This window comes from Epargyreus clarus, unplaced genomic scaffold (genome assembly GCF_041222505.1).
Source record: "Epargyreus clarus isolate Ecla_fem2 unplaced genomic scaffold, WU_Ecla_fem_2.2 ptg000005l, whole genome shotgun sequence".
NCBI lineage: Eukaryota > Metazoa > Arthropoda > Insecta > Lepidoptera > Hesperiidae > Epargyreus > Epargyreus clarus.
The window spans coordinates 7,532,422-7,552,840 of record NW_027332213.1 but is presented as its reverse complement, the minus strand read 5'-3'; the positions used below and the strand labels follow the sequence as shown (position 1 = coordinate 7,552,840).

General features: G+C 36.5%; 1 protein-coding gene across 1 annotated transcript; it reads right to left on the bottom strand.

Annotated features, from left to right (window-relative positions):
* Positions 1–13,272: 13,272 nt before the first annotated feature.
* LOC140757836 (uncharacterized) lies at positions 13,273–17,977 on the bottom strand. Its single transcript, XM_073093707.1, has 2 exons — positions 14,075–17,977; positions 13,273–13,968 (listed from the first exon to the last, which is right to left on the bottom strand). Exons 1-2 carry the CDS (start codon positions 17,975–17,977, stop codon positions 13,273–13,275), a joined length of 4,599 nt encoding a protein of 1,532 aa, XP_072949808.1.
* Positions 17,978–20,419: the final 2,442 nt, after the last annotated feature.

The window sequence follows — 20,419 nt, the reverse complement described above, 5'->3', positions numbered from 1 at the left end:
TAATACACACGTCGCATATAAATCCGAAATATCCAGATTACGGCTTCGGCTTACAGACCTCGGATGATCAGTATTAAAAGTCAAAATTTTATCACAAGAACTTATTCCTTTCGGATCAAATTCAATAAATAGGCATTCAAGTCCTTTATAAAAGTTGTCATAATTTGGCACTTGCATATATAACAACAATTTATTACAATAAAGGCTTTAGAAAATAGTGAATAATTATATAAAATATTAATGAGGTGGTAAAGTCGTTTTTACCAGGCTTTTTCGGCTTCGGTTAAGAAGTTAGAAATATAATTTACATCTATTGTGGGTCTAAATGTTCGTATAATTACGAGTATGTTTGTCTATTCTATGGTACACCCAAAGGAAATCCCAAGGCTATGAATCTTTCAAATTAAAACAGCGTTGTTTTTAAAAGGTCTACGAATTAATTAATTATCTTAAAGAGGACACGAGCTTAACAAATACCGAAGGCGTCTAAACAGGGCTTCTTAACTTTGAAGCTTGCACAGTCAGCTTCGGAACAAAAGATAACTTGTGGCACAACGCTTCAAGTTACTGTTATTACTTGAGAACATTTTGTAAACAAATCGGTGTCGCTAAACAAAGCGAAAACAACATTTTCGAGTATTTTGTACACAATTTGTTAATTGGAAAATTTTAGTTAACCCATTATGTTGTTTATCTTGTTTTTTGTCTATAAATATGATAATAGTCCAAATGTCTAAAAGAAAATAAGTTATATTTATAAAGGATTTACTACGTATAAAATAAATGAAGGTTTGATGGCCGCAAACCTTTTTACCAAATGAAATATAAATAATATTCGAAGCCAAAACGCCAATTTGGAAACTATGGGTTAAGTTAGGCTTCATTAAACCCATCTCAAAATTTGTTCGACGTATTTAGATGTGAGTTTCGTGCCAAAAATTTCCTACCGATCGGCGAAAATTTTTAAACGGACAAAGAACTTTTTGCTCAGTCAAAAATTGATGTATTATGAAATTTCATATAGTGCAACTTTTGTGTATCTTATCGAACAGCCATTAACGATACCTTTTTAAAAGTAAAACGTATATTTCCATAAAGAGTTCGTATAAAAAAAGGCACCATTATAATATAAAGGCAGCAGACCCTATTAGTAGGAGGATCAAAAACAGAAGTATAACGTGTTTATTTCATTTTGTCTTAGCTGTAGGTTTTCTGCACCATAGGCATATTTTTGAGTACATAATGTAATAATCAGTATAACGACACAACTATATTAATATTACTTTATTACTTTATGCTTTTATTATCATTGCCTCTTCGATTCCGCGGTGGGAACCTATTATTAAGCCATGGTCTTTGCTATTTTATTTGTTTCTCAAAAGCTAAAGATACATTTGATTACAAGGCAAATAGAACAACAAATGAAAAAAACACAAATGGATAATCAGGATAAACGGATAGACAGAAAGTGTTTGTTACCCGTATCAAAACATTCTCAACAAATCCCTTATCCCTTACTAATATTATAAATGCGAAAGTAACTCTGTCTGTCTGTCTGTATGTCTCTTCTTCACGCCTAAACCACTGAACCGATTTTAATGAAATTCTGTACAAAGATAGTCTGGGACCCTAGAATGGACATAAGATAGTTTTTATCCCGGAAATCCCACGGGAACTAGGGATAACGATCTTAGATCGATTAATCGGAGAATCAATCTTTTGAACCAAACGATTGAGTTGGTAAGACCAATTTTCGACAGATGGCACTTGTCATTCCAATGAAGGTACAAATTTTTTCTTTTATGTATGTATGTATGTCATTAAGCCGCGGACACCACTAGTTGCTAATAATATGAAGTGAGTATTTAACTATAAATACAAAGCTAACGAAGCACTTGAGTTTCAAGCGAAAAGTAAGTAGCAAGACTAGCCCTTTCGCCATTAAAGGGTGAAGGGAAGTCACAGTGCCCTAAAGTTGTGAGCCGCCGCTCTTCTTGAAAGTTGAACCGCGGATCAAACTTTCCTCGCGGGACACGAAACTTGACTCGAATGATAAGATTAAAATATTACATCGGCTTCAGAAACTCACTACTATATTATTCAACTGACTTATTTCAGCGGGTTGAACTAGGAGAAATTCTGAATGTAGATTAAAGTCGAAAGCCTATGTACAGCACATTAAACTTCAAAGTTACAAACACCAAACAATAGTTACGACGTACTTATACGTAGGTAATACAAGTTTCTGTATAACATTTCAAAGTTGGGCTTCTATAAGAAAGATTAAGATAATGTAGCTTGACAAAGGGTTACTTGAATATTTGCCTTTCTCAGTCACTTGGTCGGGTTGTACGAGTAAATAAATCGTACGCTATTTACCCAATGCCCACAACCACAAACAAATATCCATTTTGGCATTAACTAGCAAGGTAGACGTATTGAAGGCGACGTATAATAAAACTAATTTGGCGGAGTGCAGAAGAGCAAAGCATAAGGTAGGATGGCGCGAGGCCCGGGGCGTCATCTAATGAGCATCCTGCGCCTCACAATGTACCGAGATGATATTCCTCGGTACCCCGACGACTATTATTATATTCCGCCAAGCGAACGCCCGCGGGCGCTCCGTGCAAGCCTTTTCAAAATAACTATGTTTCGCTATATTCGCGGTGGCTGAAGTTAACCACTAATTCTAAACGCAACAATGACCCGCATATAATGAAAGTACTATTACACCAGACGCAATTTCAATGCTAATTATTTAGGTATACATGCTTATCTCGTAAATTCAGCGCTAGTCTGAATGTGAAACGTAGCTGTAGTAATGATATAATGCCGTCTCGAGAGTTTCTAGTTTGTTGTCTACGTCTTAGAACGTAATTATTTAATCCTCTCTAATTATTGTAAATAGTATAATTATAATGACTATTTATATACAGTACAGTCCGAACAATTTTAAAGAGTAATACAAATGTATTAATCTTTAAAATTGTTCGGATTTTTTATGTTTAATAGATATGTAAACTTTTGGAACAAAACTAATACATTGGAAAACATGCGATGGATAACTGATTAGTTAAATTTTATTAGCGACTATCGGTTATTTTATTAATTATATAACCTTTTGTGTACATTTTCACAAAGATTCAGAGGTTCTTTTATAATCTGTTTGTGATCGTAACGTAACATTTACCATCTAAAGCATATTAAAAAACTAAGTTTTTCTATAAATTATTTATAAAAACAACTATTTACACACTAACAATATTTTACGTTAAAATCTTTTCATATTACTTTGCACAACACCATTATATCATCTGTATAGTGTTTCAAATCAAAACAATAATAACACATTACTTACGTGAACATATATACGCAACGTAAGACAGTAATTTACTTGATTCCATCTAATCTCGTATTACGAAGATCACACGAGCCTTCACAACGCCGCCATAAAGCCATTATTTAATATATGACACATATTGTAAAATTGAAATTCTTCACTGCTTCCAAATAAGGGTATGCATGATTTGGATCATTAAAGAAAAGGTAACATTTACACGAAGCATTCCAACTTTGTTTTCAGGGGTACCACCTGTGACTGTCTTAAATTTTGATTTTTTTTATTGGTTAACCTGACGATTAAGCAGACGTGCTACCTGATTGAAAGTAGTCAACGCCGCCTATGGACATTTGCAACACCAGAGGAGTCGCCAATGCATCGCCGGCTTTGAAGGATAGCTCTATTTGCAACTTTTTTGAAGAGCCCCACGTTCGTTCCGGGAATACCTCAGGAGGAATCTAAGCATAATTACAGATGTATTGGGTTAATTACACAATTAGAAAATGGTCACTGGCGCCCATGAACGGCGGTAGTGACCATTTTCTACCACATTGGGTGCATGCTCATTTGACAGCTATCTTTTTATAAAAATGAGGCAGAAATAAATAATAGTTTAAAAAAAATACACTTTTTATAGAAAATCCAACTAAAAAATAGAAAATATTTTTTTTTAAATTGGAATTAAGAATAGTGTAAATAAGATAAAAATATTTTTTATTGTAAAAAAAGCGTGGCAATTAGAAAATGGTCACTGGCGCCCATGAACGGCGGTAGTGACCATTTTCTACCACATTGGGTGCATGCTCATTTGACAGCTATCTTTTTATAAAAATGAGGCAGAAATAAATAATAGTTTAAAAAAACTAAAAAAATACACTTTTTATAGAAAATCCAACTAAAAAATAGAAAATATTTTTTTTTAAATTGGAATTAAGAATAGTGTAAATAAGATAAAAATATTTTTTATTGTAAAAAAAGCGTGGGGTGCATTGTGTCAATAGTTATAAATATTTTATTGATAGATATTGAGTAGAAAGATTATCATTTTGATAATATCTTAAAAAGCACCCCACGCTTTTTTTACAATAAAAAATATTTTTATCTTATTTACACTATTCTTAATTCCAATTTTAAAAAAAAATATTTTCTATTTTTTAGTTGGATTTTCTATAAAAAGTGTATTTTTTTAGTTTTTTTAAACTATTATTTATTTTTCATTTTTTGGTCGAATTTTTTATAAAAGCGTATTTTTTAGTCTTTTTTTAAGTATTATTTATTTTTCATTTTTTAGTGATTATTTTAGCGATTATTTTAACGATTATTACGTAGCGTATTCTCAAGTTTATCTTTCGAATCAGCATCAGCACCTTTGCTTAGCAGTGCAAAAATGAATATTGGGTCAGTGTTTAACACAGCTGTATGAAGTGGTGTTTTACATTGGTGTTTATTTTTATTGTTAACGTGAAAATCCCAGAGGAGTTGTTGAATGACATCCGAATTGCCAATGCTAACTGCTTTCTGCAGGTCTGCAGGTCAGGTCAGGTCAGGTCAGGTCAGGTCAGGTCAGGTCAGGTCAGGTCAAGTCAGGTCAGGTCAGGTCAGGTCAGGTTAGGTTCGGCGCGCCTGGTAGATTCCTTTATTGGTCTTAACGCAGACCTTCCGGGTCTCAGGAAAACAAAAATCGCTGATCCTGATTATCCTAGTAAGGATAACGGGTCAGAATGTTTAAAATATTGAATTGTCATCGGTCCTTAATAAGTATGCCAAATTTCGAGTTAATCCGACGTTTTGAAGGGGGTTAAAATCATGTTCAAAGATTCCGTTACATACTAACATACATACGTCTGAAGCTAATAAAAGCGTATTAAAAATACAGTATTTTCCAGATTTTATCAACACATTTAGTAGGTATAGTCTAGTTGCCTTATTACGACCTAAGATCGGCTTATAGAGATCAGGAGCCTTTACCACATCCGTGCAAACGATATGATATGTTTGACAAATTATTACTAGTAAGACTACCTTTATTTAACAGATAAGTACTTTTAAACCACAGTTTCAACCCGTTCTGCGGTTGAACTTACATATGCAGATGGTTTCAATTTCATAGGAGTATATAATATTGTTCCTCTACACAAAGGTTCAAGAAACTTGTTCAATCAGTCATTCTGTCAGAAAGTCTGACTACCTTACGCCTGTAAAATCAATCTGTGCAATTTTCGCTTACCAAAGACCGAAATTTGACAATTTCTTGTAGCTAGAAATTAATAAATAATCTGTGGTAAGAAAAATCGTTTAGATTGAATAACGGATGCGAATAGAAATTATTCGCTCTTTGGTAGTCAAAGCATTGGATAGATTTTAAGCAGCATACTCGTAAATGACTTGGTCTCAGTAGTAATCTGAAAAAGCTTCTGCTCGACTTACTCTATTAACTGGAGTAAAAAATAATAATTGAATGAAATAATATCACATTATGACCATTGGCATACCACATTATGACATATTATTATTATGTACGTATTGTAAAGTTATTACGTCACTTCATGAAACAACAAAATTGTGAAACATTAGTAACAAGCTTATTGACGCTCACAAATTTAAATATAGGTCTAAATTCTACTCAAACAACCACAACCTTTTTTTTTACGTGGGGCAACCCTCATGGGTTCCTCTCTGCCGCGGGGGCAGCTAAGAGGATATGCCGGACTCTTACCGGCTAAAACCCCACGGTGTTCCTCTGGATCGTAAACATACGCTACGAATCAGTCGGACTGGTTTAAGCCGGCCTAATCTCAGCTTATAGAGATCGTTAGAGGCGCGCTGTATATTTTTAACGTTGATCATATTCATAAAAAATGTATCTTTTTTTATAGATGATAAAATTATTCGTGGTCAACTCAGGAGGCACCACCATCACACTTATTGCTGCCTTATAACAGCATCGCTTGTTGTTTGAAGGGGAGAAGCTTATACGAGGCGTTCTAATTTGCTCTTCAGGATAGCAACGTGTCTATGGCCTATCTGAGATCGTTTATTAGGGTCTTCATCCTATCTAGGGTTGATTAGAGATAGTCATCACATAGACTAAATAACTTCCACGCGTTTTTATCGTTTTCAAAAACAATCTTTATAATAATATTTAGGTTAACTATAAATGATTAGTTTACATGGCATCTTAGTTTACTGTTTTATCTTCTTCTAAGATCGTTGATATATAATAAATAATGTAATATATAATATAATCTTAAAACTCTACACGGTAATTAATATACTTTCATTCATAGTTCCAAGTAATCTGACTGAGCCGAGGTAGAGCTAGAGCCGGCTCGCTCCGACCTAATCTTGGATTGCGGGGATCAAACAAACAAACCGTCGCCACTTCCATCATAAAGTCGCTCTTCCAAACTCATGTAGAGTTCCAAATGTCTTTCTAAATTGACTTGTCTTTCCTGTTAAGTATTTGTACTTTTTAGTCAAATAAAAACGTCTTATAAGCACTCAAATAAGGTTTCATTAAAGCAGAGCAAGACAAGAAAACATTAGCGTTTTTAATCATATTTTTAAGAATAGTACAGCACCATCGTTTCTATGATCTAAGCCTTAGGCAAGCGTGGTGGATTATAGACTAAATATTGTCAAAAAAACGGTAACAAAACTGTTTCGTTAAGAATAACAAATATTTGTCGAACACACTGACGTAACTGTAACGATTCAGTTTAAACATTACTTCGTTTAATCATTAAAAGATAGAAACAGCTTTTACTGCGTAGTGGTATAAAACGAAAGGGGCTGAGGCGTATAAAAAATATATAAGGGTCCTTTAACGTTGCAAATGGCTGCAGGCGACCATGACCGCCTCCTTAGAGCCCGTCTGGCGAACCCCTTGCTATTAGAAATGGCTAGCTAAACATAAGGTTCCACTCCGGTGTCTTTTTTAACGTTGATTAAATGCAACTGTTGTTTTTCTCTCGTTATTACTTAAATGTCTATGGGACTACGGTTTAGATTAAGTCCTAAGGCGGCTAGTGGGTTTACCGCTGAATAGAAAGTAATTTAGTTTAAGATAAGGCAAGTGTAGACCGCCCTTGTGAACTCCTAATGAACTTCAACCCGTGATTTCGATTAAATGAAAATTGATTCACACTATACTACAAAATCAGATAGACTTTTAAATATTTACGTTAAGATAGCGATGTTATTAATATATTCTACACTAACATAAAAGTATTTAAAAATATCAATTAAATATTTTGCAATATCTACACTAATATTATAAAGAGGGAAAACTTTGTTTGTTTGTTTGGTTGTAATGAATAGGCTCAAAAACTACTGGACCGATTTTAAAAATTCTTTCACCATTCAAAAGCTACATTATCTACGAGTAACAAAGGCTATATTTTATATGAAATATGTTTGATAAATAGATTTTGAGGCGATACAAAGTTTGCCGGGTCAGCTAGTAATTTGTATAGTTGATTGAATATTATGTTTGTATGTTACAAAAGTAGTAAATGGCTAGGCTATGTGGTTAATATTAAACTAAGAAAAAAGTATTTATATGTTTTTCAGGTTCTAAATAATAACTTGTTTTCATGTATTTTCATTGCAGCCCAGAGACTCTTTCATTTCTATTTATAGAAAAGACTTCTACGCGTCAAAAACTCTTTCGTGTACTCAGTGTCACTAGTGTTATTAAGATAAATATAGCGCCACCTAATAATATAAAAGCCCTCAAACCATTTGGGCTGTAGAGCGTACTAAAACATATAATGCATATGCTCCTTCTGGCGAGTCTGATAAAAATGAAAAACATTCCAAGTGGTTTGAAAAATAATTTGATAAAAAATCTACTCCGAAGTAAATGTTTCAAATATTTACTTTAATTTAGCAAATCTAATGTATACGTACCTACACTACCTACGTATGAGTGTGTGTACCTACACACTCATAGGTTGCGAACGTCAGTACAATAATACCTTATACTATTTAGGTGTCTGCTGTCCCAGAGCTTATTTCGCCATCTAAGTGTGGATAGAGGCGTCCGAGGCCGGCTAACCCTGGATTTACTATGATGTTTCTATTACCTTTCGTATTAGATACCAGACTTTAAAAATAAAAGCATATTTCTATAATAAATTGTACCTGTAATACAAATGTACGGGAACGTTTTAAGAATGTCCAACAATAAGTTAAAAGGTTTCTTTTATCGGATATTGTCACTATTATTGACATGTAACAGTATTGATAAGCGTGACGGGTTTTGGTTTGAAGGGTGTGTTTGGACCGACACTCTTACATAAGTCGCACTAACTTATAGTTCGGTAGTAACAACCAGTGGCGTAGCTAGGTAACCAAGGGCCCTGGGGCAAATAAAAAAATGGGGCCCCACTGCTATGGAAACTGATTAGGTTTTATCAAACAAAAATATGAAATATACAAATACTTTATAAATGCTAAGCTATTTAAGCCCTTTTTTGTGCAGTGCAGGGCAGGTAATAAAAATATTAAACAGTAACAACATAAATTACAATTAATACTGGATGTAGGTTTGGCTAATAAAACGAAATAGGATCGTCAAGGATTTATCATATAAAGGTCGGGCCTAACTGACTAAAAACCTATTTTATTTACATTTTTTCCTAGCTTTACTTTCCGCAAAAGTATAACGTTTCCACATAAATCAAAATTGTTTCACTGTAGGGACATTTGTTCTTTAAAATAGGCAGATCAAAACGTCATACGACCACGATTGGATAAGATCCTATGACGCTAATGTGTCCGTTATATTTTCGCAAGTTACAAACATATATGTCATAACATCGAAGAATTAGTTGATTAACCAACAAATTCTTCCATGTTATGACATATGTATTTATGTATAATCCTTAAGTATTAGTATGCAAATGTATGAAAATTTTTTTCTTTTCCTTTAATTTGTCACATAACATTACTTACTTAAATAAATTAATGGTCCATATGTCGGCGCACCCCGATTTGATACGATTGCGCATTAACATGCCGATCAATACATTTATTGATTTATATATATACTCGTATATGTCTACCAAACCGCAATATACTAACAAATAAACACATAAAAACATATGTCTGCAAACTATTCACATTTGTGCATAGGTGGTCTGCACCGTATCCCTTAGCCGGTTCTTACGGCATCCACGGAAAGAGAGGGGGAGGCCCTATTTTACAACGCCGGGGCCCCACGGCGGAATACTTCCGTTAGGTCGCATTCTAGCACTCCCTATTTGCTCATTATTTCCTTGCATGATTGGTGAACAGTCCATGCTTTAGTTAGTTGAGGTAAAACTAAGTACTAGTACAGAAAGAATTTAGGGGAATTCCCTAGGCATAACTTTTAAATTACTTTCAACTGAGTTGTCATGTTTAAAGTGGGGTTGCAACATTTCGTATTTATTTTGAAAATGGGAGAAATTTCCAAAAGTTCCGTTCGATCGAGATAAGGGTTCGAGGGCCCCCTAAGTTTGAGGGCCCCGGGGCACTGCCCCGCCTAGCCCCTAGGTAGCTACGCCACTGGTAACAACAAGTATGTTTTCAATTCAATTAGACTTTCAAACGTAGTTAACAGATGCCCATGGACAACTTACTAATCGCCTACTCGTTTGTGCTTCAATGTTTTATAGTTTATTTAATATTTTGGATGTGTAAAAACTCTTCAAATCAAAGTATAGCGACGTAAATCTATAACTTCGCTGTTTCGATTTTGAAATAGACTTCTTATAGAGGGACCACTAAAGCGGTAAGATAACAATTTCTGTTCAACTTATCTCAATTATTACCACGAAATTCGTAAATAGCTCATTATGTATTCAAACCACGCTGACAGTGGCAGTATCAGACAAAAAGTTATTGAAATCAATAACTCAGCTGTTGCCATTGCCACTCTATAAAGTTTCTGCGGCGGGGCCAATAAAAGAGGGGAAATAAAAAGTTTCAGTGGAACTTCGGACCAAGTGTCAACACAAGTTCGACAACTGCCCAGAGGGGAATGAGAAATATTTTTCAGACCGTATCCTTAAATTGCTTTGTTTTAAATAGGATATGTCACTTGTGAAATTAATTCTTTGTTCTTTTAATTTTGATGGGAATTATTTGTTTTGCTATTTTTATTATGATGAAAATAACGTTCTGGTTTAAAGGCTGTGTTTTGACCGATACTTTTACACGAGTCGTCCTAAGCAAGTCTTCAGGAGTAACAACACACCTGTGATCGATTGGTTTCAAGTAGACTTACAAACGCAATTAACAGATGTCGGAGGGCAACTTACTGACCGCCTACTCGATTGACGATTCAATGCTTTAAAACCATTCAAATCGGAACACAGCAATGTAAATATATAATTTAGCTATTCCGTATCTCAATTATTGCCAACTAATTAAACGCACGAAATTTAAAAACAGCTCATTATGTATTCAAACCACGCTGACAGTGGCAGTATCAGACAAAAAGTTATTGAAATCAATAACTCAGCTGTTGCCATTGCCACTTTATAAAGTTTCTGCGGCGGGGCCAATAAAAGAGGGGAAATAAAAAGTTTCAGTGCAACTTCGGTCCAAGTGTCAACTCAAGTTAGACAACTGCCCAGAGGGGAATGAGAAATATTTTTCAAACCGTATCCTTAAATTGCTTTATTTTAAATAGGATATGTCATTTGTGGAATTAATTCTTTGTTCTTTTAATTTTGATGGTAATTATTTGTTTTGCTATTTTTATTATGATGAAAATAACGTTATATTGTGAAATATATTTCATAAAGTGGTATCCGTATTGTTATAAAAGATACGTTGACTAAAATTTTAAAATCTTTTCAGCTGTTTCTTATACAAGCGAACAAACAAAAACCATTAACAGCCATAACAGGTTTTTGAGTTTTGGTATGTAAGCAATCACTAACCAATATTGCACAGCTTAGTTAAATAAAATGCAGTTATATGGAAATCTATAGATACTTATTTAAAATTTATATCAGTATTTTACATGAATTTTTATAGCCGTAAATTTGAAGGGTAAAAGCAGAACCCTATTACCAAGAAAATTTGGTGGTACGGCACCTTCCGTGTGCGATGTCGACTTGCATTTGGCCAATTAAATTATTAATAATTGTATGTAAATTTATAACTATGTATATATTGTAATAACTATGTAAATTTAATAATTGTATGTACTCGTAAATTTAATAACAGCTGAAGTTATTTTTTTAAATGTAATTTGTAAATTTAGTTCAAATCACTATTGTAACAGACTACCAACGGTGGCATCCACTTGGTAGTATTGCCGCTTCAAGCCGGGAGACGCTAAGGGCGACTGCTTCGAAGTAATCCGCTCCGAGGGGCATTAACGCAACCGCGCGCCCCTAATGCATTTCTACGCTCTTCCTATATTAATAACCTTTTGCGTCTTTGTTTTCTTCAGGTATTCATGGTAATTTACTTGGTGTTTTTACTTTTATTTATCTGTGTTGTATCCGAAAAATAATAGGAGTATGAAATTTGCCGACTTAAATATTCTAATTGTGAGAAGTTTTCCAAATTTGAAACCATTAAAACCTAAGTAGTGTTCTAAATCAGTCTCGCAATAATGGCATCCACTTGGTAGTATTGTTGCGTTTGCAAACAGATCGCCGTTTCAAGCCGGGAGACGCTAAGCGCGACTGCTCGAAGTAATCCGCTCCGAGGGGCATTAACGCAACCGCGCCGCCCTAATGCATTCCTACGCTCTTCCTATATTAATAACCTTTTGCGGCTTTGTTCTCTTGGGGTGATCATAGTCACTTTCGCAATGTTTTTGTCTTTATTAACTTATATAAATGTGTAGTATAAGCATAATATTACCTGTATGAATGTTACTGACTTAAATTTTCAAATCATGAGAAACTTTTCGAAATTGCAAGCTTGCAAATCTAAGCAGTGTTCTATAATCAGTCTCGCAATAGTGGCATCCACTTGGTAGTATTGTCGCTTCAAGCCGGGAGACGGTAAGCGCGACTGCTTCGAAGTAATCCGCTTCGAGGGGCATTAACGCAACTGCGCGCCCCTAATGCATTGACACGCTCTTCCTGTATTAACAACGTTTTTCAGCTTTGTTTTCTTGAGGTATTCATGGTAAGTTCCTTGGTGTCTTTACTTTTATTTATTTGTATAGATGTGTAGTATCCGAAAAATAATAGGAATATGAAATTTGTTGACTTTAATATTCTAATTTTGAGAAATTTTCGAAAATTCAAAGCATGAAAATTTAAGCATGGTTTTAAGTCGGTCTCGAAATAGTGGCATCCACTTGATAGGATTGTTGCGTCTGCAAACAGATCGCCGCTTCAAGCCGGGAGACGCTAAGCGCGACTGCTTCTAAGTAATCTACTCCGAGGGGCATTAACGCAACCGCGCGCCCCTAATGCACTGACACGCTCTTCCTGTATAAACAACCTTTTGTCGCTTTATTTTCTTGAGGTATTCATAGTAATTTCCTTGGTGTCTTTACTTTTATTTACCTGTATAGATGTGTAGTATCCGAAAAATAATAGGTGTATGAAATTTGCTGACTTAAATATTCTAATTTTGATAATTTTTCCGAAATAGAAAGCATGTAAATCTAAGCAGTGTTCTAAGTCGGTTTTGAAATAGCAGCATCTACTTGGTAGTATTGTCGCGTTTGCAAACAGATAGCCGCTTCAAGCCGGGAGACGTTAAGCACGAATGATTCGAAGTAATCCGCTCCGAGGGGAATTAACGCAACCGCGCGCCCCTAATGCATTTCTATGCTCTTCCTTTATTAACAACTAGCTTTTGCCCGCGACTTCGTTCGCGTGGACTTCAGGTTCGTCCCGTCTTCTAGTAATAAGTAAGAAATACGGTAACTAAGCACTGCAGAGCCCTAATCATAGGCCTATAGGTAGCTACTGCAGTATGCTCCTATAAACTACATTTAACGATCTTTTTCCTTCAGCATAAACATGCAGATTCTTCGCTTTGGAAACACGTGAGCAAGCCACATAGAGCTGACCGTGAGAAAAACATGGCGTGCCCAAATGTAGGCCTGCTACCTTCAAGGTTTGACCCTGCGATTTGTTGATCGTCATTGAAAATGCGACTTTTAATGGGAACTGCAGGCGTTTAAAATTGAATGGCAAGTTGTTGGGTATGATTGGGATGCGCGGTATAAGAACATTGTCTCCCTTGGCTTCTCCAGTTAAAATTGTAGCCTTCACTATATGCCTTCCTAATTCGGTAACTCGCAACCGAGTACCGTTGCATAATCTTGGCGCATCCAGGTTACGCATTAACAAAACGGGTACACCTACCTTTAATTCCAACTTGTGTGATGGCACCCCGGACAACTCTAAAGAGTTTAGGAACTCTACGGGATAACTTGTAGTGTCATCGGATGACATAACTGTGTCAATGGAATTATACACTGATGTTTCGCTGTTTATTTCGGCCAAGATTTTTTTATTTATTTTCGCAACAGTCTCATTTTTTGGTGCCAATATGGTTCTTTCACACAACCAATTTTCGTCAAGAATATTTTGTTGCAGATTCGGAAAAACTTGTTCAATAAGTTCGTTTTCTGTCTCCACAGCATGACAAAATTGCTGTGTAAAAAGAACCATACCTTCTTGGTCGGTGTTTAGGTGGCCTTCACCAATTTCTAGCAGTTTTTGAGCATATGCTCCTGATTCGACATCGCTGAATACTTACCACTAACATGCGAGTACAGTTATAAAGCTTTTCAACTTTAGACCACAGATATGAGGCTTTTAGACATGCGTTAATTTCATCTGCTGCAGTGCCTCTCTCGATAACAGGTAAAGTCTGTCTAAAATCCCCTGCCAATAACACTACCACACCACCCATCAACTTTCGATTGCTGTGAATATCTTGTAGACAGCGATCAAGCGCCTCAATGGCGCGTTTGTGTGACATAGTGCACTCGTCCCACACGATCAGCATACATTGTTGCAAGAGGGCGCCACGGGCACTGCTCTTACTGATGTTGCACGTTGGGGTTTCTTCGCTCACCAGATTAAGAGGTAATTTAAAAACCGAATGTGCCGTTCGTCCACCGCTCAGCAATGTTGCAGCGATCCCAGAGGAAGCCACCGCTAATGCAACTTTACGGTCCTTACGAATTTTTGCTAGAAGCAAATTAAGCAAAAATGTTTTACCTGTACCGCCCGGGGCGTCAAGAAAGAAAAGGCCGCCTTTGTCAAGCTCAACTCGTTGTAATATTTTGTTATAAATGTTTTTTTGTTCGGGTAGCAGGCGTGGTTCAGTTTCGCTGACCTGAGCGTCTAATAAAGCAATATCGTAGCTTAGCTCTTTGATCAAATCGGTCGACAACTCTCCTCGACGCTCTGGTGTAGGCATACCGAAGTCAGACAATTTCTTACCGGAAATCGTTATTATTTTGTCCTCTATATGTCTCAGTGCTTCATTGAAACATAGATCATTGTTGACTTGATCCATCCTTTCAAATCTATGCAAGATATCCTCCGATAATGCAGATTTATACTTATCCCATAGTTGAAGAGGATTGGATAAACCGCAAGTGCATATCAATATTGCAAATAGTTCTCTTATTTGCGAAGGAGAGCGACACAGCACTGCCTCTTCCATTGTGGCATCCCAGTGGTTGTCATCTTCCAACAACCCCAACTTCTCACACGCTTGTCGAAAAGTTTCAAGTTCTTGGCCGTCAACTGTTTTTAGATCCAAAAAGCTAGTGGGGCCCTGTACTACATTCAGCAGCATTCGCAAACAGTAACATTCGAAGTTACTAACATGCACTGTGTAAATGCGCCCAAGAGCATCTCCTGCCTTCACACCTGGCCAGCCGTCGACAGGTGTGCCTTGTAAACGACGTTTCCATTCTTTCGACGACACGTTCCATGTATAGTAGCGGGGTACGTCAACATAAAGTAATGTTTTTGCAAATGCGTCATTTTGGCAAAGCAGGAAAAATGCAGTTAGTGTCGTCTTAGGTGGTGCGGCCATTCTCTCTCTAAAATTGTTTTCAGTGAAGTAAATCCGCTGACCATTAGGCAGATGAACCGCAAGGTGAGTGACTGTTGGGTGTCTTTCATGCAGAGGCAGACCCAAGATCCGCCACGCTGCTTCGTTACTACTAACATATCTACCGGCTCGATACGTTTGCACCTCATCTCTCGGGTCAATATTAACATTCCCTTGCTGTCGAATGTTAAAAATAGCCTGGTCGCTTTGTTTGTCGCCTTTGTTTATATATTTACAAATATATTTTATCGCCTGTACCGTATTGCAGAACTCTACATTTATGTGACAGTTATAAATTTTAGACAGAAGAGGAGAATATGGGACAATCCAGCTATTGTCAACCAATACTTCCTGTGTTCCACCTCGGGTTTTTAGAGTTATCGTACGGCCGCCATCTCCTGGTGTTCTACGCCTGTACAAAGGATAGCCTTTGTCGTTAGTTTGAGTATCTTTTAAAAGCGCCCTTGGATACTTTTTGGTGCATTTTCCTTCTTTCATGCATGGTGATGACGGATTTAGTGCACCACAGGGACCGTGAATCATATTTTTGGTTACAGTATCGTAGAGTTTTCGATCACTTTCTGGATTTGGTATCTCCGCACTTATGACTTCATCAATTTGGTTGGGGCGTAATTTTTCCGTCAACCACAGCAGTAAGTGCACGTGAGGCAGACCTCTTTTTTGCCACTCGATCGAGTACATGAAACACTTCATATCTCCAAATATTTTACCTTTTGTAAGTAGAGCAACCAATTTTTGTACTTTTATTTTAAATAACCTGGCTGTTAAGTCATGTCTGTCTGTTGCATTTTGTCCTGGAATGAGCTCTTTAGTAATTTCTGGCCAAGCGGGATTACATGTCATTGTAATAAACAGGTCAGGCCTCCCGTAGTTACGCACGTATGTGAACGCATCCTGCGTGTACTCATGAAGATATCTCGGGCTATTTACAAATGACGATGGGAGTATTACCAATTGACCCAAATTGTTTGGATCTAAATCCGCATCATTCCTGACCGCGTCTTGTAAATGTATATAGTTTTCTGCTCGCAGTTTTGTTTGGTTTAAAGCAATAAACCTTAAGCGCTCACTCTCCACTTTGACATACATGTCCACCAAAAACTGAAGAAAGAGAAGCCTACATCGAAGCAATAAATTAAAATTGTTGCGACGTACCATCATATGATACGCATAAAAGTCTTTGCACGACACTTTTTTGTTCGGTATAGGCTGTTTTGTAACTGGGTTTGTCTGAGGAATATCAAAACTGTACCCCTCTTGTCCTTTCCAAAAAATTATCGGGTACTCGAGAGCATCATAAAATCTATGAGTGTCCGGAACTCTAGTAAGCCGGCCATCGTGCGCCTGAATAACAATGTCCCGAGACGCAGTTTGTTCAGTACTAACTACTACGGCAGCTATTTCGTTTGTGGTCGGGGCATTGAATCGTCTTTCGTGTTCACCACGTGGTACACGATCTGGGTGTATCACGACCTTGTAATTATCGCTAGTCACTCTATCTTTAGCCATTTTAAATTCATGCACTAAAACGTTGTGATCATGTAGAACTTTTTGTATTTTTTGAACTGTGTTTCTTTCCACACCTGGTACGTACTCAGAACGCCTATCAACTTGTGCTTCCTCATCACCCATGAAATAAACTTGCAAAAATTTTGGTTGCGTATTAGCAGCAGGAAGCAAAGAGCCAATTGTGTGGTATATTTGCCCTTGGATTGTAAAAGTCGGGCAAAATCCTGGCATCGACACAATGTTATCAGCTCCAAAAGATGTCATATGGAAGCATGTATTGTATTTTCTTATGTTTTTTAAAAAACGGCGAGACTCATCTGTTTCATTTGAAAAAAGTTCTTTAAGAGGTTCAACAGGCTCGTCTATTGAAGGAAGAACTACTTTTGCTCCCGAACAACACATGCCTGCAGCTTCCTCTTTCCATTTAAGAGCACCGCAAAATCTGCATTCTTTATTCATCGCTTCTATTTTTATAAGCTTGTGGCTTTCGTAATCAAGAGTTTCATCGTACTCAAATGCAGCTTTATCGAATACTCCCCACGCGTTTCTTGTAAATATTAATCGTCGCTGTTGTGCCCTTTCAGCAACAGCGCGTCTGCGAGCTTCAGCAGCTTCAACAGTTTCAGTAGCTCTTTGGGACCCTATGTAATTCGCTTGCTGAAGACGCCGAGCTTGAGACTGTTCGGGTGTCTCAGACGCCCGTTGAGATGCCAGATATTCAGCGTTCTGTTGACGTCGAGCTTGAGACTGTTCGGGTGTCTCCGCAGCCCGTTGAGATGCTAGATACTCAGCATGCTGTCGACGTCGATCCTGGGACTGTTCGGGTGTCTCAGAAGCCCGTTGAGATGCCAGATATTCAGCGTTCTGTTGACGTCGAGCTTGAGACTGTTCGGGTGTCTCTGCAGCCCGTTGAGATGCTAGATACTCAGCATGCTGTCGACGTCTATCTTGGGACTGCTCTGGTGTCTCAGCAGCTCTTTGAGCTGCCTCACGCTCTGCTTGTTTAAGCCTTCGCAGTTCGGCTTGTGGAAACGTCTCGTTAAGTCTAGCTACTTTCATAGTTCGAGCTTTATTAGAGCTTTGGGAAAGATTAGACTTACGCTTTCGCGGCATAATTCTTAAGTACGTGTTGTTTCTATACTTCCAAAAAATACAGTACGGTAGTTATTGTTATGATTGTACTTTAATGCAATCCTTGCCTATTTAATTAACCTATCTATATAGTAATTCAATTATCAATGAAGTAATTCGTTATAATTAACCTATTTATATAATTTGTTATAATTAACGGTAAATAACCTATCTATATAGTAATTGAATTATCAATGAAGTAATTTGTTAAAATTAACCTATTTATATAATTTGTTATAATTAACTGTAAGTAACCTATCTATATAGTAATTGAATTATCAATGAAGTAATTCGTAAAATCATCAAATAAAACTTAGCGCAGTTTTTTACAATAAATTCTTTATCAAGATTACAAAAAAAAACTTATTCTTTAAAATTAACTCTAAAAAGTATTTTAGGTGGAATTTTCTGAAAAAGTTTTTCTGGTAGTTTTTAAATTTTTATTTCGCTGTAGATTTATTTGTTTCTTTTCTTTATTTTAAATTACTTGTCAGTATGTCAACGCTTGAAATTGATAAATTGCCTAAATTTTGCTTACTTTTTACCAAAGAACCTTAGTAGAACAAAAATTCGCAAAACGGACACAACCGTCAACGACGTCTGCCCTCACGCGTCTGCCCGCGTTCGGGTCGCGCATTCAGCGATGAGCCACTTCTTCCCCACCGCACCTACCCCGCTCCCCCCACGCCCCGTTCGCCTGGCGTCGCTGCCGGTATTTATCACCGAAACTGTATTTATCGCCGAAATTGCTATGACTCTGCATTTTAAATCTGTGATATCTTCGAAAATATTTATTTAATTTACATGCTGTAAAAAGCCATATTGATCTTTATTAAATGCACAATGTATTTAAGATACTTAATTGGATAAGGATTAATACTGTATTGCTTAAAATCGCTTCGTAAATAAGCCATTATTTCTCATTCATTCATTATATTTCATTATTAAAGGATAAAAAATGGTTATTATGGGTTATTCCTAAGAGATAAACATATACCATCACGGACTTTTTTGTAGACCTTTTTAAGTTGTACAATACTGTAGTAAATTGTTTTGATCTATCTTGTAGGATTCAGTCAGCGTTTGCAATGTAAGCGCAAAAAATGTGTTTTTTTTACGACCTCACATTAAAAACCTAAAAAATTGTAGCCTATGTGTTATTCTGATGTATAAGCTATATTGTGGTAAAGTTTCATTCAAATTCATTCAGTAGTTTTTACGTGAAAGAGTAACAAACATCCATACATCCATACTTACAAACTTTCGCCTTTATAATAGTAGTAGGATTTTTTGCGTCTTTGTTTTCTTCAGGTATTCATGGTTATTTCCGTGGCGTCTTTACTTTTATTTATCTGTGTTGTATCCGTAAAATAATAGGAATATGAAATTTGCCGACTTAAATATTCTAATTCAGAGAAATTTTCCAAATTTGAAACCATTAAAACCTAAGTAGTGTTCTAAATCAGTCTCGCAATAGTGGCATCCACTTGGTAGTACTGTCTGTGTAATAATCAAATTTTGATAAATTTTTCGAAACTAAAAGCATGTAACTCTAATCAGTGTTTTAAGTCGGTCTTGAAATAGTGGCATCCACTTGATAGTATTGTTGCGTCTGCAAACAGATAGCTGCTTCAAGCCGGGAGACGCTAAGCGCGACTGCTTCGAAGTAATCCGCTCCGAGGGGCATTAACGCAACCGCGCGGTCCTTATGCATTCCTACCCTCTTCCTATATTAACAACCTTTTCGGTTTCCTACACTATTCAGTAATGTGTACGAAATTTTGTCGCAAAATTATTCCCCTATGTTCTTATTAGTGATCTAAGCCTATATACATAAATTGTTACGAAACACAAATGTCCGATTTACATTCTTCTCGTACATAATCCATTTTTAACTTTAAATTCCTCAATCCCTATGTACATAAATATTAAAAACTCCATTATGTATTCTCTGTATTTCAATTCATGAATACCTATACATTTTCGGTGTACTAAAATATACAAATCTAACATACCCGTAGGTTTGGTATCTACAAGGTAACAGATTGCAACCGCAATAACAGGCGCGTAGTGTGACCATTTCACTAACTAATCCTCTTAACTACGAATTAGCGTCGGTAACTCGGTGCCCATACAGCTCTGAAATACATGTGTATTGAAAGTGACGTTTCAATTGAAGGGATGTTAACTGTCATTTTGTCGACTGCGGAGTGTATAGGTAATGTTTTTCAAGCATATGTAGTTTGTATCTACGTCTTCTTCTTAGAGCAATTCTTGCAGCTCAAACGGCTTGACGGATTTTAAGGGAGTACTGCCGTTTAGCCCATACCTCCAATGGATCTGAATTTTGGTACAAATAAGGATTTTGGC